The sequence below is a fragment of the Pseudochaenichthys georgianus genome, chromosome 10 (assembly GCF_902827115.2).
Source record: "Pseudochaenichthys georgianus chromosome 10, fPseGeo1.2, whole genome shotgun sequence".
NCBI classification, from domain to species: Eukaryota; Metazoa; Chordata; class Actinopteri; order Perciformes; family Channichthyidae; genus Pseudochaenichthys; species Pseudochaenichthys georgianus.
The window spans coordinates 11,807,900-11,834,031 of record NC_047512.1 but is presented as its reverse complement, the minus strand read 5'-3'; the positions used below and the strand labels follow the sequence as shown (position 1 = coordinate 11,834,031).

The 26,132-nt window shown below is 42.1% G+C and overlaps 1 protein-coding gene across 1 annotated transcript in view; it reads right to left on the bottom strand.

Moving 5' to 3' along the window:
- slit3 (slit homolog 3 (Drosophila)) overlaps positions 1-26,132 on the bottom strand; it is a 231,783-nt gene that overhangs the window by 34,553 nt on the left and 171,098 nt on the right. Inside the window, exons 10-23 of the mRNA XM_034092676.1 lie at positions 25,268-25,339; positions 23,998-24,069; positions 22,612-22,683; positions 19,852-19,995; positions 19,167-19,330; positions 15,807-15,957; positions 13,264-13,338; positions 11,742-11,885; positions 9,989-10,132; positions 7,362-7,525; positions 3,680-3,812; positions 2,114-2,182; positions 1,914-1,985; positions 367-438 (exon numbers count right to left, since the gene is read on the bottom strand). Of these exons, the coding sequence (XP_033948567.1) occupies positions 367-438; positions 1,914-1,985; positions 2,114-2,182; positions 3,680-3,812; positions 7,362-7,525; positions 9,989-10,132; positions 11,742-11,885; positions 13,264-13,338; positions 15,807-15,957; positions 19,167-19,330; positions 19,852-19,995; positions 22,612-22,683; positions 23,998-24,069; positions 25,268-25,339 (1,548 nt within the window). The remainder of the gene's footprint in view (positions 1-366; positions 439-1,913; positions 1,986-2,113; positions 2,183-3,679; positions 3,813-7,361; positions 7,526-9,988; positions 10,133-11,741; positions 11,886-13,263; positions 13,339-15,806; positions 15,958-19,166; positions 19,331-19,851; positions 19,996-22,611; positions 22,684-23,997; positions 24,070-25,267; positions 25,340-26,132) is intronic.

Below are 26,132 nucleotides of genomic sequence, written 5' to 3'. Positions count from 1 at the left end.
AGAGAGAGAGAAGAGAGAGAGAGAGAGAAGAGAGAGAGAGAAGAGAGAGAGAGAGAGAGAGAGAGAGAGAGAGGGAGAGAGAGAGAGAGAGAGGGACACATGGGGAAAAGAGAGGCCAGGATGCAGACGGAGAGGGGGTATTACAGAGGAGATGAGAGATTGTCACTTGTATCTCCTTTAGTACCCTGAAACAACACATGATTGGGCGGCTGTGACTCATTGGGTGACTGGGTCTTAGCATGGCACTCGGCCTGGCACCAGGGGAGTGATTACACTTTGATTGAGCTCAGTACTATGACTAGCAAAGGGGAGTGTTGAATATTGAATTCACTGCGGCACTTGAAGAAGATGAAGCTTGCGACTCACAGCAGGCGAAGTGACTTCAGCCCGTCGAAGGCGTTCACCGGGATGCAGCGAATCTGGTTATAACTCAGGATGCTGAAAGACAGAGGACACGCACAAGGTCACAACACTCAGTTTATGAATCAAGACGCTGTTTTTCACAGTATGATTTACTGGGATTAACTCATTTCAAATGTCATTCTGTTATCTTTGAGACTGCATCCCTAAATGCATTACAATTAATGTAGAGGGGCTGAAATAAAGAGATTAAAAAGAGGGAGGACAGGAGGGATGACACAGCAGATATGGTTTAAATACCTAAAGCGTAGCCACTGTAGGTTAAACAAGGGGAAATAAACATGGAGGCCACCTTTCAGTGTGTGGAGTTTGAAGAAATCTGCCAGAGGCAAAGCTGAGGCTCCTAAATCACAGCTATGTATTAGCATATCTCGTCTGAAACTGCCTGAACTACAAACTTTAGTAATGTATGAAGGTGAAGAACAAAACATGAAAGGACAGAATTCTGATCAGGTTGGCTGTTTCAGAGTGCCATCCTTATTCTCACATACTTAAGCCATATAATGATGCTGCGGTAAAAAGCTGACTGCTGCTGATGCTCTAATGAAGAGTCATCATGACTGATTACAACAGTTTCCTAAAGGGAAAACTAAATGTATCTCCAACTTCAGGTTAAAAACTGATGTTGAATTTAGAGAATGTAGACTAACAGCCAACACATCTACAGGTTGGGGAAATGTGGAAACCCACCTCTTCAACTCGTGGCACGGTGTGTTTGGGTAAGGCATTTAACACAGCAAGCGTTCCACTGATGCTATCTGCGGGCTAACAGTAGGACTCTGTTTGTACTGGGCAGCTCCCAGGCATGAATGATTGCAACTCTATGAAATATAAAACTAGGCGTAGCTGGAAAAGAGCAAATGCACTTTCCATCGACGCAAAGAAATCCTCCAAATTGATGTGAAATCCATGTAATAGATCAGATAGAGGCAGAACAGAGACGACCTTAGCAATAGAATGCGTTTTTATGTGAGATTGAAAGGCAGGAAAGAGTTGAAGAGAGGGGAATTTCAGAGTAGCCAAAGCAGATTATAATCCAAGAGGTGCATTGAGTGAGTGAAAGGGAGGTGAAAGGACATATTATAAAGGAATAATACGATGGGAAAGTCATATACTACATGTGAGCAATGAGATGAAAGAGGATACAAGAATAAGATTAAAGTGAAGCTTGAAATGAGATGGGGGGAAAGGCTGGGGAGAGAATAGAAGAAGATGGAGAAAGGTGAAGGGTCATTTCGGGTACAATTAGGACAGAAGTGGAGAAGCTCGAAAGGAGAAGATGAAGATACAGACGAAGAAGAAATAAGAGAGAAAAGAAAAAGCAGGAAACTATAAAGAAAATGACAGGAGAAGATAGGGCGATTAATCAAACTTAAGAGCAGAACAACACTGATTTATCTTGCGGGTTTCACCCTTACACACATACAACCAATCAGGACGTAGACGGTGTTGTATGCAGGCATGACTAGGTGTGCGTTGCCACAGTAACTCACAGTGTGGCTAGTTGAGTCATGTTGTTGAAGGTGAACGAGGCCAAGGTGCTGATGCTGTTGTTGCTCAGGTCCCTGTGTGGGTACACGCATAAAGTCAGGACACACATACACACTCACCAGATGCATGGCAGCAGGTTATTTAAATTGTCTGCAAACAAGGATGTGTGTATTCTGTTCAAGGTTATGCGAGTGCTACGTACACCAGGGACAGCTGCTTCAGGCCGGCCAGCTCCTTGGGCACAGATGTCAGCATATTACCCTCCAGGTATCTAGAAAAAAAAGGTGCAGAGTTAGTGTGAAATATATTACATCTACTATGTATTTATTCACCAATACAGACATATGGGGTGAGAACTATTGCAATATAGGACATACAACTTTTAGTTGTGAAACTTCTGTCACACAAAAGAGAGCAGGAGGCAGGGGACATGCAAAGCAGATGAGAGAACATTTTGAACTCTGTTGGGAAGATAAATGAGGTAGAGCTTTATTGATTATTCTGCTAATGGATTAGTCAAACAACAGAAAGATAATGTCCAACTATTACGCTAATTGATGTGATTTGTCATGTTTTCAGCCTCTCAAATACAGAGAATTACCGTGTTACCCCTCACCAACAGGATATGGGATCTTAAATGGTGTATGATATTTGAAATCAGTGTGGCCAGGAGTGACGACAAAGCAGATCAACAATGTAAAATATCAATGTTAAAATACCTCACAAGATAATCTTTACAACCATATTAATTGTGATTTCGCTGGCTAGTGTGAACAAGTGGGGATTCTGGGCCCAAATAGGCTTGGTTAACATGAAGTGTGCACCCAGCCTTACAGTAGCTTGTACACCGATATACAGGTCTGATTCTGGACATTTCTACTCGTTCTGTATAGGTGAATGTCTGTGGAAGTTAGTCTCTGAATTCACCAGACAGCAAATCAAGATGGGACAAGGTGACAAGATTAGAGGAGTGAACCTGCCCGACTGAGGAAGAGCAACGGAACAGTTTCAACGTGCAGCTTCAAACACATATTCCAACCACTACAAACATGTTTTACAAACTTCTGATCAGTTTGTGGTTGGGAGGATGTGAGAAAAAACAAGTGAAGAAACATATACACTCAAGCACACACACACATTTTTATGATCCACTGGTCTCTCAGGTCATAAGTAGGTCATGTGGACAGTATGATGAAGTGTCTTCTTCGGCCTGATCAATACCTAATCACTGCTATTGACCCCGCAGAACAGGCCTGTGTGTGTGTGTGTGTGTGTGTGTGTGTGTGTGTGTGTGTGTGTGTGTGTGTGTGTGTGCGTGCGCGCAACAATTCATCTTACCTATGACAGATTGTGTTCCTACGTGTTTTCTAAATGTCCTAATCTCGATTAACACTGCATGTGTGTGTATTCACTAAATAGTTTGTTAGGTCCTGAAACAACAAAGGGCAACATGCTGCATCAAGCAAAGGGTGTGTGTGTGTGTGTGTGTGTGTGTGTGTGTGTGTGTGTGTGTGTGTGTGTGTGTGTGTGTGTGTGTGTGAGCGCATGTGTGATGGAGAGTAATCATTGACAGAAGTGGCCATTTCTGCCTGTACATGTCTGCTGGTAAGGTCATTGGCTTTTGTGAACGTATACATCCTTGTGTTTGAGTTTGTCAGTGTGTGTGTGTGTGTTTGTGTGTGAGTGTGTGTGTGTGTGTGTGTGTGTGTGTGTGTGTGTGTGTGTGTGTGTGTGTGTGTGTGTGTGTGCGTGTGTGTGCGTGTCTCACAGCTCCGTGGCGTCCTTGGGAATGCCCTTGGGCAGAGAGTGCAGCCCTCTGTTGCTGCAGCGCACGACGCCTTCTGTGCACGTGCAGACGTCAGGACAGCCAGACGTAGGAAGACAGCCATTATCCTCAACACCTTAAGAGAGAGGGCAGACAAGAGAGCGAATATTAGACAAAAAGGAGATGGAAAAGAAGGATACAGAGAAGGACAGGCACATTACAAAAGGCACAGAGGTGAGAGATAGAGAAAGAGAAAACAGTCAGAGGAAATGAAGCAGAACGAGGGGAGGGAGGTCGAGTTAGGGCAGAAGAGAAAAGGGAGAACAAAGAGAGATAGAGGGAGACACAGAGATAAAGACTGATCTGTAAGTATGGTACTTGGTCAATTCCAATTAGATCTGCACTCAGCACTTTTAAGGAGTACTTAACAAATCCATATCAATGACCAGAGGCAGCGAATATCAGCTTCACTGAAGTGGCTCAACATCTGGCTCAGGACCTGCAGTCATGCTAAAAACCATCTAGATTATTCTGGAGACACAGCGAGCAGATGTTGGAAGGATGGCCTGCAACGACTTAGGAAAGTCTTCTGCTATCATCTTGAGTCATACAGCATTGCCATACCAATGTTCTTTAACAAGTTATTTAGCCAACACACATGGTAGGCCAAGGGGCGGGACATCTCTAAGCAGTTGACCAATCACAACAGAGAAGGCCAGCCAACTGGGCTCTGGTTTCAGACAGAGGGTGAAAAGAGGTGCTGCAGCACAAGCAGCATGACACAAATAAAGACCTTTTTGAACATTAAAGCATGGAGACATGTCACAGTAGAGGCACACACTACACATATGAACCTGAACATGAGCATGACGGGACCCTTCAATGGACACTCCCATTTGTTTTAGAATTGCATGAATTGTTTTATACACATTTAATGAGCATTTTTGGTGTGCCTGAGATCCACCATTTTCTCACTGATTCTCTGTAGTGCATTTCATAATACATTTATTTAAGATGTCCTTTTAATTATGAATAGGGGAACCTGCACTTTGTACATGATTAGTCTCTTGCCTTTCATCCTTAATGTGATGTCTTTAATCTTGCAGTAAAAAACGAGCTATGTTCCCCACACACACAGATTGTAATCGTCTAACACTCAAAGATAAGAATGATCAAAGTCTACAGAGCTGTTCTTGGCTTACAATGAGCTCCATTTCCTTGACACACACACACACACACACACACACACACACACACACACACACACACACACACACACACACACACACACACACACACACACACACACACACACACACACACACACACACACACACACACACACACACACACACACACACACACACACACACACACACACACACACACACACACACACACACACACACAGCTTCAATCTAAAGTGTGTACATAGTTGAACTGCTGTCGAAATTTAAAACTAGCTGAGTCAAAACCTTAATGAAGGATAATGAGGAATGGACACTAAGCCTATCATAACACAACAGCAATCTGAGTGTGTGTGTGTGTGTGTGTGTGTGTGTGTGTGTGTGTGTGTGTGTGTGTGTGTGTGTGTGTGTGTGTGTGTGTGTGTGTGTGTGTGTGTGTGTGTGTGTGTGTGTACTGTACGTGTGTGGAGAGAGAGGGAAACAAAGATTGGAAAAGCAAAAGCCAAGTGTATACTCTTCTATGTTTATACTTGGCTGTGTGTTTGTGACTGTGTGCCAATATGCCGCAGTGACATTAATGCATGCATGGAATTATAACTATATGAGTCGTTCTATCCTGTGGCCATTTCCTCATTCACTTTGTCATTTTCTAATTGTGCTAATGTCTAAATGTCAAGCATATTGGCGTGTACGTGTGCATGTGTGGAGCAATGTGTGTGAGTGTGTGCATCTATCTGGTGTGTGTGTTGCAATTAAGTCCACAGGGAGGTGAGGCCGTGGGCTGACTCACTCCACAGTTGGCTGATTGGACTAACATCTAAATGTGCGCTAAATATCTTCTCACAAATTCAATTAACTTTACCTTACCCCCGGCTGCCTCTGGACAACTTAACAGTCATTTTACTCAGCTATAAATAGGCCGGACATGAAGACCTTGGTTGTGTTCGCATGTGTTTCGTTGCTTCTACTCCTTTGAGAACCTCTTAGAGATTTACATCTTCAGAGTACTGAGAGTTAACCGTTGCCAAATGAGATGGTGTCCCTGTTTGGTAGTTTGTTCGTCTGACTTCCAGCAGGATAATTACAAACCTTTGGGGGCAGTTAGGCCTTGAGCCAAAGACATTTTCATTTGAAGTTGGTGGTGATCCAGATGTTGGATTTCAATCATCATGCAATAGTGTGCAAAGTGACTGATATGAAAAAAAAAACCTGAACACTGATGCTAGTCTTCAGTTTTTACATATTAATTTACTCCGATGCAAATCTGTATATTGTTTATGTTAATTTATATTACAAATTCAGATTGTATCATGTACGATGCTGAGAAGACCAGAAGTACAAAGGCTAGGTTTCAGCCAACTATGTGTGTGTGTGTGTGTGTGTGTGTGTGCGTGTGTGTGTGTGTGTGTGTGTGTGTGTGTGCTTGGCTGCAACAATGAATATTAAGATGTGGTACCCTCTTAGAGTTCCTGTACTCGAGCCAACCTGGCCAACTACTTTGCAAAGCCATCTTCAGTAAATGGCTTCAGCACAGCAACAGGAAATGAGAAAAGTGTAATAAATTCAAAGAAACTTAAGAGGAAAAGAGCGGTAGACTGAGATTAAAAGAGGAGAGAAAGGAGATGCTATAAAGAAAAAAATTGAGAGAAGAAAGAAACAAAGATGTAATGGACAGGAGAGCCAGACCACACTTTGTCCATGGCGTCAAACTTGGCAGCCAAGGCGATGGCCTAAGTTGCTAAAGGCAGGCATTGCTGCGCTAAGAGCAACGTCACCGTAGAAACCACAACATGATGTCATTGACAGCTGCTGTTTTTACTATCCTCAGATTACCCAGTAAAGATGTGTGTATGTATCTGCTTTTTTGAGACATGGGATGCAAAGCTGTATCTGGAAGGATTGTTGGGCGGCAGTGGTTCAGTCTGTAGGGGATTGGACTTTGGACCGAAGGGTCGCCGGTTCACGTCCCGATCGGACCAAAAAATACGGAATGTTGACTGGTACTGGAGAGGAGCCAGTTCACCTCCTGGGCCACTGCCGAAGTGCCCTTGAGCAAGGCACCTAACCCCCAACTGCTCACTGGCACTGGCTGCCTCCGCTCTGACCTCTCAACAGCATGTGTGCATATAACTGTGTGTGTATTTGTATATGTGCATGTTGTAAAAAGTGTGTACTGTGTGTACTGTATTACCTGTATAAAAATGCATGTGTGTGTATGACAGAGTAGAAACTGAAATTCCCCCTCGTGGGATTAATAAAGGTTCTTCTTCTTCTTAACAAAGATACAATAATCAGGACTTCATGTACCTGAGGATGTGACAATATTTGATTCAGATATCAGTGAAATTGTCGAGGGAACAATTGATTGTCCTTAACAATCATTATAAGACCTTTATCTCACCACCCAATGCTTCACTGCAGCAGGAATTTCCAGGGTTCTCTCATATTCATTAAAATACCTATTTTCCCTTCTCCCATTAGCAGAAAGAGAGACTCACCGTCACATGTGAAGTCCGGGGTGGCCACATCCTGGATGGGGATCTCCTTCAGGAAGGCGGGCTTCTGACAGCGAGGGTTTCCACTGACCACCCTCGTCTTCTTCAGCCACTGCCCCAGCCAGGACAGATGACAATCACACACATACGGGTTGGACAGGAGGTTACTATGAAGATAAAGAGAGAGCGAAAGGGAAATCGTTGAAAACAGGGTCAACGCAAAAAAATAAAATACACCGAAAGTTGGCTGCAAAAATGTAGTTGGGGAACAACATACATGTTTACAATCAATTCATCATGGAAAAAAAGCGGCACACCCTTAAAATACAGGTTTTCCCCAAATGTTACAGAAATACAAAAATATTGGTGCGCTCACATTATTTATATATTTATGTGGTCCATTGTACACTGAGAAACACAGAGATATACGTTATTTTTGTTTTTCGTTGGATTTGAAGACATTTAAATGAAAGACAAAGAGAGCAATGGAGAGAAAGGACACAAAAGAGAAAAGGTTATCACTTCTTTTTTTATTCATGTGGAGTACAAGGACGATGGAGAATGGAAAGGAGAGGTGGCAGAGTGAGAAATGTTGACAGAGAGAAAGAAAAGAGAAAAGGTTATCTGTACATTTTATTCATTTTTGATAAACCCTCATAGGATGTTGTTGCTTTTGTCACACTGCTCATGTAATATTCATAATGAACCATATTCAAACTGAATGGGGGCCGAGGAGGCATCAGCAGAACATTCTAGACAGGCGGTAGACTTAGGTACATTTTCTTCTCAGCTCACTGCCACTTCAGATCAAATACAGTTCACTGATTACTACTTCTTTCTTTTTTAAGGATATTTAGGGTTGATACATTATGTAGTAACAAATATGATGAATATACTGTGAAACAAAATGTCTTTCTATATTCCTACCTTTCACTGACAATAAGTGGAAAACTTTGGGAATTAAATGTAAGCATCTCAAGGACTCACACCGATCTATTTAATGATGATGCCTTCAAGTCATGTCCAGACATTCTTGCGGCGGCTGAATGTTGCTGTTTGTGCAACACTACTAATGGTGTGCCGCTATAGATAGGGACGAGTTATTTCCTCATTTCCTTATAATGAATTGACCTTGCTGCCTGGCAACCCGACATACGTTAAATCCCTTCCTTCCTTAACAATGTGTTAATCTTTTAATTAAACGGACAAACTCTATTGGAAAACAATGCAAATGGAGACTGATATTAGAAATAGTGAGAGAGAGGAGAAAAACAGAAGAAGGCTAAGGAAATGAACGGAGGAAGTGTTCAGAACTAAGCTCCAGAAATAGAAACGATCCATCTTTCCTTCACAGTAAACAGCAGTAGGTTGCATAGGAAATCAAGTGTTGCTGCTAGGCCAATGAAAAAGTGATGCTGAAAAAAGAATGACAGTGAAAAATGACAGGGCGCATGGTAATAGAATATCGTTCCATTTTGGTAGTGATAATCACAAACAGCCCCACTGAGCACACCTGAGTTTGTGCAACAATGCATCCACCCATCCATCCTCCCTCTGTCACGTCCTCATTTTCCCTCTCTTGTCTCCCACCTTTCCTCCCGAAAGACTCAAGGAGGAACTTGAATTGAAGATGACAGGTACACAGCAGGATATGGAGCGAGAACAAAAGGCAGAACACAAGGAAAGGAAGCAGGAGAGTGTAAGAGGATGTGAGGAGACCTTTGTTGGCTTGGCATGGAAAATCAATTATTTACAACCTTCACATCTAGGTGGTCAGAAGACTGGAAAGGAAAACACACAACTGTACTTCATGGCAGCTTCTGTATCATGAAAAGGCTGCACACCAGTAAACATTTGTGCACCAATGAAAGCATGTATGCTATACACACACACACACACACACACACACACACACACACACACACACACACACACACACACACACACACACACACACACACACACACACACACACACACCACACACACACACACACACACACACACACACACACACACACACACACACACACATACACACACACACACACACACACACACACACACACACAACAAACACACACATAACATTAAATAGTAGGCCAACTCATGTTTTAGTCGCAGCAGCAGGTGTGTTCATTTTTGAGAAGATAAAAACAAGCTTGCAGATGCTCCTGCGTGTGTGTGTGTGTGTGTGTGTGTGTGTGTGTGTGTGTGTGTGTGCGCGCGTGTGTGTGTGTGTGTGTGTGTGTCGGTGGTTGCACAGATGCTGAGATATATATAGCGTTGATAACAAATGTCCTGGGATCCAGACCAATCTAGTCGATAATGATGGAGAGCATATGTGAGGAGAACAGCATCCAGAGAGAAACTTGTGTGTGTCTGTGTGTGTGTGTGTGTGTGTGTGTGTGTGTGTGTGTGTGTGTGTGTGTGTCTGTGTGTGTGTGTGTGTGTATTTTCTGCTAACAAATTCTGAGCCAGAGGGAGAAAAATAGTTCAGACAAGAAAGAGGGACTAACTTTGTTGCGATTCTGCCAGATTTAAAGAGAGACAAAAATGTAATCGGGGCACAAGTTGACAGAATGATGGGATGAAAATTAAGAAAAAAACCAGGGAACACATGAGACTTACATGGTGGACAGGGAGTGGAGTGTGGAGAAGGCTCCAGGAGCGATGCTGGTGATCCTGTTGTCGTACAGCGACAGCAGACGCACCGAGCTCAGACCCGTGAATGTACTGTTGTCAATGCAGCTGATCTGGTTGCTCCGCAGCATTCTGCAAACACACAGCATGTATATTTAGTAAACAGACCTAAAACTAACAGATGAACATGTTGTTTTACCTTAAAGAATAGAAGTTACAATGACATCTCTAGAGTCTCCTTTTAACCTTATAACTCATGTAAAAATTAGTCTTGATATACAACATATAAGCAAGGGCCAATTATTTCTAAAAGGCAGTCGTTCTGTTTAAATGTGTTTGTCGAAAAAGTTGTATCTATAATAGACAACAACAAATTCTGTGTACACACTTTGACTAGATAAAAACAGATGGACTGAAGATAAAAGAGCGTAACCTATAATGACATGAACAAAAGATAAAACGGAAAGCATGGGTAAATTCAAACCAGTCCCCATAGGACCATCATGACAGAGACTGTAATATGACATTAGCTTTTGACACACAGTCATGTGGGACCAGGCTAACTGAGTTAGTTAGCATTAGCAATCTCTGGGACAGGCTAACCTAGTTAGCAAAGCTATTACTGGACCAGGGAGCCTCTTAACATAATACAGAGACAGCCATGATGCCATTAGAGAGTCATTAGCCGGCATATATAAACATGATAGCATTAGCTAGTCATTACGGAGAACACACAGACAACATTAGCTCATGGTTGCATACGCTATCCTGTACCCCCTAATTGGACGCTAGCCTATTTATGGTAGGAGCCCAAATTAGAGGAACAACAATATATGCTGTCATTAGCTTTGATTCCAGGGTGAGTGATTCAAATCCTGCTGCACTCTTTAAAGTTTGCAGGAGAAAATGTTAGTCAAGTCCTCCATAAATTAAGTGTGGAGGGTTTAAGGCACCAGAACAACGTTTGCTGACCATTTTGAAAGACAAATATAACTCTGACAGGACAACTAAACTATAAAAGTGGCTTTTATATGATTTCAAAGCTCACAACAGTTGACTTGGCTTTGTTCTCAGAATGGCAAGTTTCAATAAAATCATTTACTTATTTGTATTCATTAGCGTTAGTATTCTGAAAATGGGAGCAACTAGGGCTGCTCAATTAATCGTATTTTAATCGCAATTACGATTATGGCTTGCAACGATTACAAAAACAACGTAGGCTTATCGAAATCAAACGATTATGTTTTTATTATTATTATTACTTTTTCAGTTGAATTAAACTTAAAGTTCAGGGTAATCAACTGTTAAAAACATAATGTTCACATTTTTTTTCTCCAATAAATGGATGTTTTCTAAGTCAATGAATAATCGCATTTAATAATCGCAGTTACAATTATTGACCCAAATAATCGAGATTATGATTTTTGCCATAATCGAGCAGCCCTAGGAACAACTTTAAACTTGCTAATTACAGGTAGCGTCATTTTCTTTACAAGCAAACCACTACCAACAAAACTGAAGTGCTGAACACACACACACACACACACACACACACACACACACACACACACACACACACACACACACACACACACACACACACACACACACACACACACACACACACACACACACACACACACACACACACACACACACACACACACACACACACACACACACACACACACACACACACACACACACACACACACACACACACACAGTAAACCTGACTTACAGAGTTTTCAGGCCGATGAGTCCTTTGAACATGCGTCCCTGCAGTCCAGTTAGCTTGTTCCCCGTCAGCAGCAGCTCCAGAACTCCACCCGCTCCATCAAATGCACCTTCACGGATGTCTCTCAGCTTGTTGTTACTCAGGTTGCTGCGTGAAAGACAAAGATGCACACATGTTGCAGTATTTGATATTTAGGTTGTTCTGCTTGTGTTTGTTTGAACTACAGTGCATGCAGGAAAGCCTAAGATGTCATATTTCCAATTTAACTGCACTAATCAATCATGTTTCTTGACTAATACATATTAAATGTTCTCTCCATCTTAATGTCCTCATCTTGTACACTAGATATGTTGATAACAGCTTCCAGCAATGGCCATAACTTTCTACACTATGAAGCACATGGACACAAAAGAAAATGAGACAAGTGGTCACAGGCAACTGAAAAGGATTGCAATCTCTCTTCCTTGCGCACATAATGAGAACAATGAAAAGGGGGCATTTGGTCACAGAGACAATAACTTGAGATGAACTTGCTATCATAACTACTGTAGCTTTCACTCAAAGCTAGTTTGGTGTTTCCTCTTATCAGCTCCATGGAAGAGGAGAGGAGGAAGAAGAGAGGAGACACGAGGGGAAGAGCAGAGAAGGAAAATGACAGACAAAATAAAAAAATAGAATATACATATGCAGTCAAGTGTGAAATATAATAAAAGCAGCAGGGCAGATGCAAAGGATAGAGAAAATGTGAGGTGAGGAGGAAAGGAGATGAGAAATAGAGGGAAGGAATTGAGAGCAGGAAAATGGAAATGAGTGCTACCCAATCTATATCGTCAGTGACACTGCTAGATGGTTAGCAATTTCCTCTCCAATAAATCAACTTCTGGTTTCAGCTCTGTCTTTCTCTATCTCGCTCTGACGCACAAGCACACACACCAACCGAGAGGAGGTCGTAGATAAGGAGTGACTGTAAATCTGAACCGAAGGCCCATCTTCTATTTCCATTTAATATTTGCTTCCTCCATTTCTCCCGCCCACCCTTCCTCACCCTCCATCTCTCTCTGCCCCTCCCATCCTCTTTCTTGTCCTCAGCCACTCTTCTTCTTCCTTCTTCCCGCGATCCTGTCTCTCTCAGTTTCACTCTTGCCCTCTTTGCATGTATGTGTTTTTACACTTTCCTCTTCCCTTCTTTCCTCTTTAGATCCTCGCTTTCCTCCTTATTTCCCCCTTTCCCTTCCATTGCCTTCACTCTATCACCTGTCCTTCCCTTTCCTGACTCTTTCTTAACGTCTTTCATCCCTTGTTGCTGTCCATCCACCTTTTGTAGCTGTTTGTGTCCAACTGTCTAATGTCAGTCATCTAGAGCCTTCATCTATCGGACATATTAAGAAAAGTGTTAAGACTGGAAATGAGCAAGATCCAATTATTAAGATCCTCATTAGCTCACTTTCAGAGGACACCATTTTTAATACATGCATTATTAAATTAATAAACACACTTATTGAAGAAATGCTTGCTTCATACATACATCTTCTTCACGTTTGGCAGCCTCTTAAACGTCCCTGCAGCCTCCAGTATGGTAATCTCATTGTCGTTTAACCGCCTAGAGAGGGAAAGATAAAGGGAGTGGGTTAGACATTTTTCTTTCATGAAACAAACTGCACACAAATGAAGATGCACACACACCCACAGCAACAAGATGGAGAGAGAAAGGCTGCAGGTTAGGGGGGAATGACCGCATGAAGGTTACGAGGCCTTTAGTGACTGCTGAAGTATGATGTGCCGAAAAACCAGAGGAGGGAGAAGAGAATAATTACACATGTTGGAGAAGAGGAGAGCAATTCATCTTTTCTATACGGTCATCAATACCCACACTGCCCTAAGCACAGAGAACAGTTTGAGAGGAAGGAAGCCCAACATCTGCTTTATTGAGGTAATTTGTACTAAAAGGGTGCTGCTAAAAGGATGCTTCTATGTGTGTGTGTGTCAAAGTCAAAGTCAGCTTTATTGTCAAAATTACTACGTGTTATACATCCAGACATCTCGAGATACCGTTTCACAGTGTGACATACATGCATACAACTAAACAAAAAAGGCCTAGATAAACGGGGTATACAATTTAAAATGTTAATAATATATTTAAAATGTTCAAAGTACAGTTTCAGTGCAGTAGCAGCGGAGATGGGCAGAAAAGTGACATGGTGCTGGATGAGGGAAGGTTGTGTGTGTGTGTTTGGGGGGGGGTTAAAGTCCAGGGGGCAGGGGGGAAAGGTGGGAGGCAGTGTGTGTGTGAGTTTGTGTGAAAAAGGCAGAGTGAGAGACATTGAGGATGGGCAGTGAAAGTTCAGCTGACACTTTTTAATGAGATACAGTTAAAGATTGATCAACCTGGAGAAAGCCATGCTGGAATTATACATTGCGAAATCCAAATCAAAGCGGTGGCAAAACATTTATAATCGTGTGATCCATCGCTCTCAGAATATACACGTTTATTGAGTCCAAAATAGATATTCTAAGATTCTTGTGTGCTTATTGAAGACTTTCAAGGCCAAAGCCGAGGATGGATTTTCTGTGGCTAGTGGGACGAGTCACAAAGAAAGACAGAAGAGAGAAGACATATATAAGCCTTCTGCTCAGCCACAACCTCCCATGATTTCCCCTGATAAGGCAGGCTACAAAGGGCACAACTGTGTGTGTGCGCGTGTGTGTGTGTGTGTGTGTGTGTGTGTGTGTGTGTGTGTGTGTGTGTGTGTGTGTGTGTGTGTGTGTGTGTGTATTTGTGGCCTTGAAACCCCTCTGGTTGGATGTGTTGTTAAGAAAAAGGCAAGAAAAAGAGAGAGGGTGTCGACATTGTAGAAACTTTGATCTGCCCTCTAACCACCCATGAAGGACAAGGTTTATATTTTTGACACGAAGCACCATGGGAACAGATAGAAGGGAAATGAGAGAGGACTGGAGGATACAAAAGTTCTCAGAGGGAAACAGAACTAAAGAGAGCGAGAAAGAGGAATTGGGAGCTAATGGTCTGTGGGATACAGGCATTATTATTGATCTAAAGTGGCAGCCACGGTTGAATTCCCCATTATACACCTCCATAAGCAACCGTCCTGTGTTGGCCTTAATGCTGCACTGGTCTCTTATTCTGCAGCGTTTCTCCATTAGTAACACAGCGATAGCCATGGAAGAAGCTTTTCATCCCTCACCTACTCTTTAAAGTTGTGAAGTGATTCAACATTAGGCCTATAAGGTAAAACTTTGCCTCCGGCTCGATTCCTATTTCCGGTGTGGAAATATTAGCTTATTGAATATTCGATCAAGTGCCAGGTGCTGAAAGTAAAATGGTGCTTGCGGATTTTAGGGGCAGTACACTTTTCTTGTGTTCCAGTTTTGACTCAACTAATCACTCACTAATTTAGTTTTATTGTATATCATCCTAACTCAAAACGTCAGCACTCTTTTGTACGCTAACATGTTTGCTTCAACTAGCAGATTAGGAGCACACAAGCGTTAACCTTTTTTGCAATCAGATTACGGTATTCCTTTTGCGTGCTTTCTGTTCCTCCCGTTCCATTTTTCAGCAGTACAATGAATGATCCATGGGACTGCTCAGTATTCTAGTGTGAGACCCTTCGCCAGACATGATGATGGCTCCTTTGGGACTTTGAGGGAGATGGAAAAGACTGCTGAGTGGCATTTTGGTCCCAGAGCAAAGAAATAAAGTGACATTTGTGGTAGAGCTCTAAGAGAAGCGGAAAGACATCGGGAGGAAGGCAGACATGTGTGCGTGCATTGCATATGTGTGAGCATATCTTTGCATGTATGCGAGCCTATCTACTTCTGATGTACCCGAGTATGTTTCCATTTGTATTTATGGATGTTTTGGTGTGTGCATGTGCCTGAGAAAGTGAACACTTCCTCACAGGTCTGTGGCATGTTAAAGGAAGTATAAGGGTTTGCAGTTGCAGGTTAAAGCAGTCTGACACATGGCTTTTAATCTGACATGCCAGCATGTGTTCGCACACATTCAACTGTACATGTGTTAATGTTAAAAAGGAAACACGGCTGACTTACAGGTCTGTGGTGTGTTCAGGGATGTGTGGAGGTACGCGGGTCAGTTTGAGATTGGAGCAGTCGACCACGGTGCCTTCACAGCGACATTTCTCAGGACAGACCAGATCCTGGAAACAGTCTCCACTCAGACGACTACGATAGTCCTCCTGACCTGCAGAGTCAAGATGGAGGGGACGAACAGAAGAGGACGAAAGTGACAAAGGGGAAATAAAAACACAGAGTGGGGGGACACACCAAAGGATTGGCAGCAGGTGGAAAGGGAAAGGAAGAATAGCCAGGTGAATTAGGTCAACAAAATAATGGGAAATAGAAAGCAAAAGAGGGAAAAAGATAAAGGGTAAGAGAAAAAGACAAAAACAATGGTTATTCCATTTATATATGAAAAGACAATCCTATGTACACCTTATAATACAGACAACATGTTATCCCAACTGTACATAAGATCACATGAATATTAGGAACTATCCGTTTGCACTGCCAGGTTTTTGTCTAATCTGTTTCCTGTTGGAATTCAAATGTACTTTGGCTTTAATATTCACTGTACAAAGGTTGTTAAACATATTGGCAATACATTGGTGGAACTGTGTGTCCTTCATGTAGTTGATCAAACAGGCAGCAGCAGTCCTGAGCACAGGGCTGATGCTGAAGGGTGGGGGACAAGGCTTCGACTATAAATTCAAGTAATAAGCAGATGTGGTTTCATGAAATCATTTTGTTCATAAACATGGTTTAACCCTGGATGTTTCTTAACAAGGTAAGCCAGAGACCACTACTATTATTGGGACATATTGTGAGCAGATATTGTTTATGACCGTTAGTGCTTGTGAAACAGAGCTGGTTTAAATCATGCAGCAGTAAATTTGTGCACCACAAACACGTTTTAAAGAGTCTCACGGATATCATTACGCCTCTGTCTCTCTTTTCAACCTGGCTTGTCTATCTGTTCTCGGTCAATTGAACCTTTTCTGTTTTCGGCCAGTCTCCTGTCAGACTGCTTTTTGATTGGCACAGAATACCTGTTCTTTGATTCTCTGTCTCCACTCTTATGTGCTTTCTCGTCACTGATAAAGAACTAAGACCACCTATTGAGGGGTCTATTGCAATTTACAACCCATGAGATTTGAACTCAGTGAATGATCGCAGCTACTCAAAGATATGCATCTGTTAGGAGAATTGGCTGCTAAGCTACATTTGTGACTGCCACAAGCACTGTTGGTTGGAAAGACAGAAAGTAAAGAGTAGGGCAGCGAGTAAGGTACAAAGGGGGAGATAGAGAGCAAATGATGTTGGGTAGGGACTCAGGATTTAATATTACTAAGAAGGAAAGGGGAGCGGCAGACAAAAAGCAGGTAGAACATAGTGTGGGAAGGTTTGTAACAACAGTCTACCAACACACCAACACAGAGTTTAATCAGACTGAATCCAAAACACTGTGTTTTATTAAGTTTATCATACATTTGAGACCCTAAAGACACATCAACACTTTCCATAAGAAACAACATTAGTTAAAAAGAAAACAGAGCTCCAAATGTATGTTGGCAGTTGAGCATTCATGAAGGATGTTTATGAATGCCTGACATCATTTATATTAGATTGGTTATCAATGTACATGTATTTCAACCACAGTAAGAGTCCCATGTATCAAAAGCCCTACACATAAATACAAACAAACAGAGGTAAAGAAGTAAACCCTTATTTTTTGCTCCAAGGCGCGTGATTGGCTGGGAGAGGCAGGTGGGAGTGTGCTCGGCGGTCCCTGGCGCTTGACGGAACCATGTGATGCCACAGTAGGCGGGGCCACATGGTTAGATCAAGCACAAGAGACAGCGGCACGAACCAATCAGAATGCAGGTCCTCACAGGAGGAAGGCGGGGCAACAGAGAGCTGCACCAATCAGTGAGGGGGGCGGGGTCCATACAGGATAGGAGAGGCAAAGGACAGCTGCCGATCAACCCGCCCACCAAACGAAAAGTCCTCAACGGTCCAGACAGAGGGGAAGAGGAGATGCAGGGAGAGGAGGCATGGGACTGCAGAGAGCGAGGGCCGAAGCAAAGAGCAGCCAAAACCAGCTTCAGATTTGTCATCGGTGTCTTCATTAACTCCATGGGCAGAGCACTAACAACAAGGGTTAGCTTACCACTGAGACCTCCCATGCTAAACTGCAAAGCAACGCCTTTACCATTTAATAGAACTGGTGATGCTACTCACTTTGTTCCCGCTTCAGGCTAGGACAAACCATTGTAGCTAAAACAAAGAAGGGGTGAAAATCTAATATCCCCAAATGGTCGGTCCTACTCTGATGGAAACAATTGATTTAGCGCCTTTTGTTTGCCTTTCTGTTGTTTCTGCTGTTGCATTATTCTTTAGTGTCATGCTCCAAATAAAACAAATATGTGCAACAGAACGTGACTCCTAGCAAAGCTGCTTGTATACAAACAAATATGGTGTTCATTATAAAACATTAAATAAATAAAACCCTTAAACAAACCCTTATTAGCATATGTTGTGAACATCTTTTTTATTTTTGAACACAAATCCCATTCAGTCTAAGGTTAAAGTGATTGATTGAACACAGTTGACAAATATGCTATGCTTCCTTGTAAAAACCAATTATTAGCTTTCAACCGCCACAGAGTGTGTGCAATGTCTGTAAAGGGATTTCACAAATCTATTTTCCAGTTATCCATAAAAAGGCATTAAATTAAGAAAGAGAAAACAGCATGAAGAGCCACTGCTGAGAGACATGGGGATGTCAAGTAGACAGTCCTACATAGACACAGTCATTCACACACTCACAAGTGGGCGATCGCAGTCTATAGCCCGTCTCCGTGGAGTTATTATTGTGCTGCTCCAGTATACTGAATTGGTCTGTGTTGTAATTAGTGAGACCCATGGCTCGCATCAAAGGAAATAACAGCAATAAAATATTACCACAGAGAGACATACTTGCGTTTGAGTGTGTGTGTGTGTGTGTGTGTGTGTCTGTGTGTGTGTGTGTGTGTGTGTGTGTGTGTCTGTGTGTGTGTGTGTGTGTGTGTGTGTGTGTGTGTGTGTGTGTGTGTGTGTGTGTGTGTGTGTGTGTGTGTGTGTGCGTGTGTATGTGTGAGACAATACATGCACTTCAATTTCTAATTGCACACATAAACCAACATGGTTTTCAAACAACAACTATTAATAACATTTTATTTGGCAATCATGACATGTTACCTTTCACCTGATTAGTGTGAATGTTAGTGCAAGCATTTCATTATGTGTGTGTGTGTGTGTGTGTGTGTGTGTGTGTGTGTGTGTGTGTGTGTGTGTGTGTGTGTGTGTGTGTGTGTGTGTGTGTGTGTGTGTGTGGATGAACTAATTTCTTACCTGTGCACCTGAACTTCTTGCCTTTCACCTGGCTGATGCGCTTGTTGGCCAGCCTCCTGGGATGGCTGCAGCGCGCCCCACTGGTCTCAATGGGGTTGTCGAACAGGTAGTCTGCCAGCCACTTCAGGTGACAGTCACACATGAAGGGATTCTGGGCCAGATGACTGAGAGAGAAAGGGGGTGACGGGTATGTCAGAGGACAAGGACATATTAGGACTGTACAGTTACTGCAGCGTCTGATCTAAAGATGCAAAACAGTCATGATTCAACTGAAACCAAACACTGTAACATTTGTTATAGATGTGAGACCTTGGTGCAGACAATAATTCCACTTGGAAAAGCCAAGGGGGAAAGTTTTCTAGTAAACCTAGGACAAAACGTTGAAGTATTGTACTCACAGTTCGATTAACAAGTGATTGGGCTAGGGCTACAACAGAGGTGGCCAGAAGTCAATTGGCTAGTTGTGTCCAATTACAGTTAAATCAAAATGTGTATTCTCGAATATATTACGAAGAAAAACAGCAATATATCACGTTAAAGAAGAAGGGACCGGAGGTACTTGCCATCTTATTAGGGAAAGTCTTAAACCAAATAAACGATAAACCAATTACTGAAATACTTGCTGATTAATTTGAATTATTGCAGTAGGTTTAAGAAAAACTCCTTAAAACCTTTTTTTACTTACAGAGTCTTGATGGAGCGCAGAGGGGCGAACAGTCCTTTGCTGATGGTTTGCATTTTGTTGTCGTACAGCGACAGCAGGTTGAGGTTCTGCAGGTCTTGGAAGGTGTTGACTCTCAAACAGTTAATTTTGTTGGCATTGAGCAGCCTGCAACACAACCAGGAGACTTTTGTTATTTATCCGTCTTTCTTTTACCTATTCAGCTTCATTCTCTCAAACACAAACACAGATACACACACCCACTGATAATGAGATACTGCAGAACCACTATGTTCTCCCCTCTCATCTTCTTGTTATCCTTATTTCTCTCTCCCTCCCTGACCGTCACAGTCGTGATAATATTTTCTCTGGCCATGATACATCTGAAAATTGCGGTTTTATATATTTCCCTTATTTTCGGAGCAAGGGAGGAATATCTACTGTTATATATTTGTTTTTGATGGGAGAGACGGATGGCAAGGGGAAACAGAAAAGAGAAAGGAAAGACATAGTAGAATGGAGTTTGGATGGAGGAAATAATGGAGTGAGAGTGAAGGGACAGGCCAACATTTAATTTTGAGTGACACAGATACACAATTAAGTGAAAGCGGCTGGCAGACGACATGGAGGAGTGAGAGAAAGGGAAATGAGAAATGTGATAGAGGGATTAGGTAAATGACAGGACAGGTTTGCACCTCCACCCTTTCCTCCATCTCTCTTTCATTCCTGCACTTCATTAGCTAATAAAGCAGAGGTGACAGCTTTTTCCTCCACCTCTCTATTTTCCACTTCTTGTCCGAATCACTCTCAAACTTCTTACTCTTTTGGTACACAAAACCTCTATTAATTCCTTCCTTGTTTCTTTGTTCCTTCCACTCTCTTTCTCTTCTCTTTCTTTGTCTGACAGGTGACTAACTTGGTGCTGGTACATCGTCTCAAGTCATCTTAACGAGATACTTGCACAACCTGCTTTCTACACACACACACTTATAAAGGCAGATACACACAAACACACACACACGCTGCTCTGCGACATATCCACGCCTCATTAGTCAGCTCACAGGGGGAGCTAATTACTTGAAACTGCACCAGTGAAATAAAGCAGCGCAGACAATAAATAGACCGGTAGCTATACAAAGCAATAAACCCATCTTTGTCACGGACGGTTGACAAACTGCTTGAATCCCCAGTGAAAGATAATTCATAATGTGAAATGATGGCACTATATAGGAGAATAATAGCTACTTGAAATTCCTGACAAACTGACTGACATCGTTCTTCCATCAGCGGAGACATATTTAAACATGTTTGCTTCCCTACGTCTGCTGAGCGAGCGCCAGCAGGCAATGTCTTTGTGGGATTGACCAATGATGTGGCAAGACAGGGATATTAAGTCGTCAATCAGTACATTATTTATTCATCCATTGAAGCAGCCCAACATGCAGAGAACTGGTTTTGAATGATCCAATTAAGGCATCAAGTGTTTAGGTATAAGCAAACATAAAGCATTTAGAGTTTAACATCATCACGACAAGGTGTGAAGCGAATGCGTTTCCAATGCGGGGATATTAATGTTAATGATGTCACGACATATACAAAACACATTTCCTCTCTTTCTGTTGTTTTAATATGTTCTGCACTTCATCAATATCGTTCTTCCTTTGCATCCATGTCTTTTTTCTTTATGTCCTTCCTTATCCATTTTTTCATCTGTCCTTACCCCCCTCCCCTCCTTTCTCTCTGTGTCTGACTATGCACCATGCATCCCAATGATCCACCTAAGCCCGTAAAAGGTGTTTGTGGGTTACATTCACTCGTCCTCATTCTCTTTGCCTCACTTCCCTTTACGACAGCAAAGCCCAGAACATTAGCTGTCTCTGCAGTGGACTGCGGCATTTGCAGGGACCATATGCCACATACAGTACCAACGTAGCCGTTATAGGAGAACACATCTGTAATGCATGCTGAACCTCTGCTGCAGTGGGAACCTCTGCCCACGAGGACCTATTCACCATTAATAGTTGTTGACACTAATTGTTAGAAGAACTATGGGAGATCACATTATCTTTATTACAGTTCATCAGTTTGGTTCATGTTGATCATTTAGAAAAGAGCTTTCTGTGTACACACACACAATGCAGGACAGATGGAGCGTTAATGCATGCATAGGGGATGCTACTATAGCTGCCACTGTGCAATTGTGATGATTGCCAAGATGGGCTGTTGCTCATAAAACGTCCACTATGCTGTATATTGAAGCACATACAAGTGGCCGTAGCTGTGATCATTGCACAAAGGTAATGTACTGTAGATATGACTCTCTCACGCAGCGCCACCAAATCATCTTAATCAGGAAAATGAAGTACTATTTAGCTTTATGATGCTCCAATTGGTGCCAATGTAATTGCCACTGCAGGTAAATGTGGCCTCCTTATTAAGATGATATAAACGTCTGACTCAACCAAAGAAGGCTGGTATTTTTCCATCCTAGTTTTTCATATTCTTGCCCTCAAGGTACTTTTCTTCTTGGCCACAACATTCGGTGGTATGCAGTGACTTATGCCACACAGCTGTTATAGGCGGTACTTCATTGTACAGGTCACACATATTTATATATGTATTGGTGACATATATATCTCACCAATACAGTTTCCTCTTAAGTTAAACCTTTGAATGTGATTTTCTTTTATTTACTGAATAATGTGTTTCATTGTTTTCTTTGGGGCACACAAAAACACACATATACACACACCCATAACAAGAGACCACACAGGCAGTACTTACAGTAGCTGTAGGGCAGCCAGTCCATCAAACAATCCCTTGGGCAGCTCTGTGATCTTGTTTCCGTACAACACCCTGCACAGGACAGTCAAAACAACATCATTTAGCTTACAGTACAGTGTTTACGAGGCTGTCCGCACACATGAAGGAGGCTGCGCGGCACATTACATCATGTGTTGTTTGGACATTATTCCTGCTCTACTCTGCAACCATACATATTTTAAAACACATCAATCTTACAATCTAATTTTGATCATGACATGATGTTTTGGCCATGATTTAACCAGTAACTCTTATAGCCAGCCGATCCCAATTGAAACCCTGGATCATATTATGCTTTCATATACCTACATGTTTAATGCCTGTGTTGAACATGACAAGCTTATTCGACTCATGGGCCACAAAACCATAAACTTTGAAGATATATTGATTTTACTGGGCTGCTACACTTTAATACAAAAATGGCACCTTCAACCAAGATGCCTTTTAAAATGACCTTCATTGACCAACCCATCTTTCATAAAATGATAGTTGGCTCTCCTAAAGGCGGAGAAGACCCTGACATCTGCTTGGAATGGAAACAAAGACATTGGTCAGATTATAAAATCACAGTAATTTAGTACAACCTCTTGTTTTACTAAACACACAGTTGAATCATTCTTCAGATGTGATCGTGGACAACTGAAAGTATGTCTGAGATGTGCTTCTCATTGCAGTTGTAATCATTTAATTCACTTGAGCAATTTTATACTTTGCTAAATCACGCCTTGGCTGGCCTGCAGTGATATTCCTGTTCAACTGACTCTGCTGTGTGTGTGTGTGTGTGTGTGTGTGTGTGTGTGTGTGTGTGTGTGTGTGTGTGTGTGTGTGTGTGTGTGTTCAGTCTTAAAATCCAGCGTTCACCTTGCCTAACCCTTCGTGTCTGTCCGTCTCATTGTCATGCTCCAGATTGGTTCAAATTAAACTGCCCTTCATGTTCTTATCATATTCAACCTCAGACACACACACACACACACACACACACACACACACACACACACACACACACACACACACACACACACACACACACACACACACACACACACACACACACACACACACACACACACACACACACACACACACACACACACACACACACACACACACACACACACACACACACACACACACACACACACACACACACACAGAGACTGATTGCAGGCACGTACACAATTACACAGATGACAAAATGCAAAGACCCACATGCAGCACACACGCACACTCTTTAGCATTGTGGTCTGGTTGTCAACCTCGACAACATTTTATTTGCTTAATGTCTGGAAAGGCAATTATCTCCCTGTCTGGGTGGTTGGTCATAGCAAGCACGTGTGTCATACTTACAGTGAGATGAGGGAGCGGAGGCCAGTGAAAGCATCGGCGGCAACATCAGAAATCTGGTTCTTACTCAAGTCACTGGGGGGAGAAGACAGAGAGAGAAAGAGAGTGTGCATTAATGGGGCTCATTCTGTGTAAATGTCCTAGAACTGTCTGACAAATGATCATGAGAGAATACATCAGCAGAGGTCAAGGCAAGGGGACGTGAGTACCAACATGTAGATGAATATGTAAAGTAAAGGAAAAAAAGAGAGGGAGTGAGAGTGATGGACAGGGTGAGAGTGAAGTGACAGGAGAGAGACAGCAACTGGCAGCAGTGGCATGTTGAGTGCAGTTCATGTCATTCACCTCACTGCTGTACGATATATTATTTAACACTTCTGTGGAGGTTAAAACTGTATCTGTACATCTGTGTGTGTGTGTGTGTGTGTTTGTGTGTGTGTGTGTGTGTGTGTGTGTGTGTGTGTGTGTGTGTGTGTGTGTGTGTGTGTGTGTGTGTGTGTGTGTGTGTGTGTGTGTGTGTGTGTGTGTGGAAGGAAATGTTTCACGAGTGAGTTTTTGCGTGGGTGTGGAATGTGTAATGAAGCTAGAGGAGTTGAACAGTGTGTTTGTGTCCGGGGGGATACATAACTTATCTGGTGAAAATGTGAAGTTTCTGACTTTTTAGATGTTTTGGTTAAAAAAATATTATATATTATATTATTATATGTATTTTCATGAAAACATTTTAAACTGCTCGAATAAAGATTCAGAATGTGGTCAACAAACAAGAATAAGGTCTAATTTAAAGTATTCAAGCCTTGTTCATAGAAATAATGTCTTACACAGGAACAGGTTAATTATCATATTAACATCTTACAAAGCAGTAGACTGGCTTCAAATCTATCTCAGGTTGGACTGTGAAAGTCAATGCGCTGAGTTTATGGTGGATTACTGTACTTAACCTTGGAGTGCCCCAAGGCTCTACACTGGGTCCGCTTTATTTTCTGCTCGCATTAATGCTTTAGGAGTGGACATAATGAAACCTATACTCATTGATATTCAGATGGTGCCGTTGTTGTAGTTTACATCATATGGACTTTACTGGTTAAGTAAGATAATAAAACAATGCAATAATTTGTGGAGTCAGTATAAGAAGATTGCTGCTAAGGTTAATGTGAGTCGTGTTCATGCATATACATGTAGGTGCATGATTGTAGGCTTGTCAAATTGTGTTCATCTGTGCACATTGTGTGTGTGTATTTGAGAGTTTGTGCACAGTTGTATCAATACTTACATCCTCTTGAGCTTCTTGTACGCTGAAAAGGCTCCTGCTGGGACACTTTTAATCAAGTTCTGCTCCAAGCGACTGAGAGAGAAATAGGGAAAAAAAAGGTGTTAGATTAACAATCCCTCAGAATTAATTAGACACGCACATTATCCCTAAACCACACAAAGAGAACATTTGAATACAACTTCAACATGAGATGACAAGATTATAAAATTAATTTTCAGTTATTTCATTATTTAATTTCACCAAGAACAGATAAGTCATTGGTTATCATGAAGTCCTGCTTGCCCCACAACCTCAGTCAAGCACAAGCAGAAACAGTTCAAGAGGTGGCTGTTCCAATCCAAATCTACACCATATTCCCACAGGTTGGTTATTGCTTTGCAGCAGGGAGCAGTAAAGGTCATGTGGAGTTGATTGTTGCAGTTCAGCAGGAATTAACTTATATGGGACCAACATGAGAATCAGAGCAACCACAACCTGGACTTCGGACAACAATTGCTCAAGACTCTGGCCAACTAGTCACAAAGCAATGTCTTTCGCAAATACTGTCGGTTGCTTTCTGTTTTCGTGATTGTCTAGGTAACACATTGCCCTTGAGTAATACTGTGGACATCAACAGTTAATATAACGTTAATAAATTGTATATAAAAGTGGCTCGCTGCTCTTAAAACTAGGGGTGGATTATGGGTTAAATTCAGAGTTTACTGCAAATCTTTGCTTTTTTCCATTTCATGGGGTCTGGATGAAAATGTGAAAAGGGAAGAAGTGAGAAAGAAATCCTAGAAGGGGAGTGGGAAATTAGGACAACAAAGGAGAAATCAGAGGAGTGGAAACGTGTAGACAACAGGGGAAAGGAGAGGAAAAAATC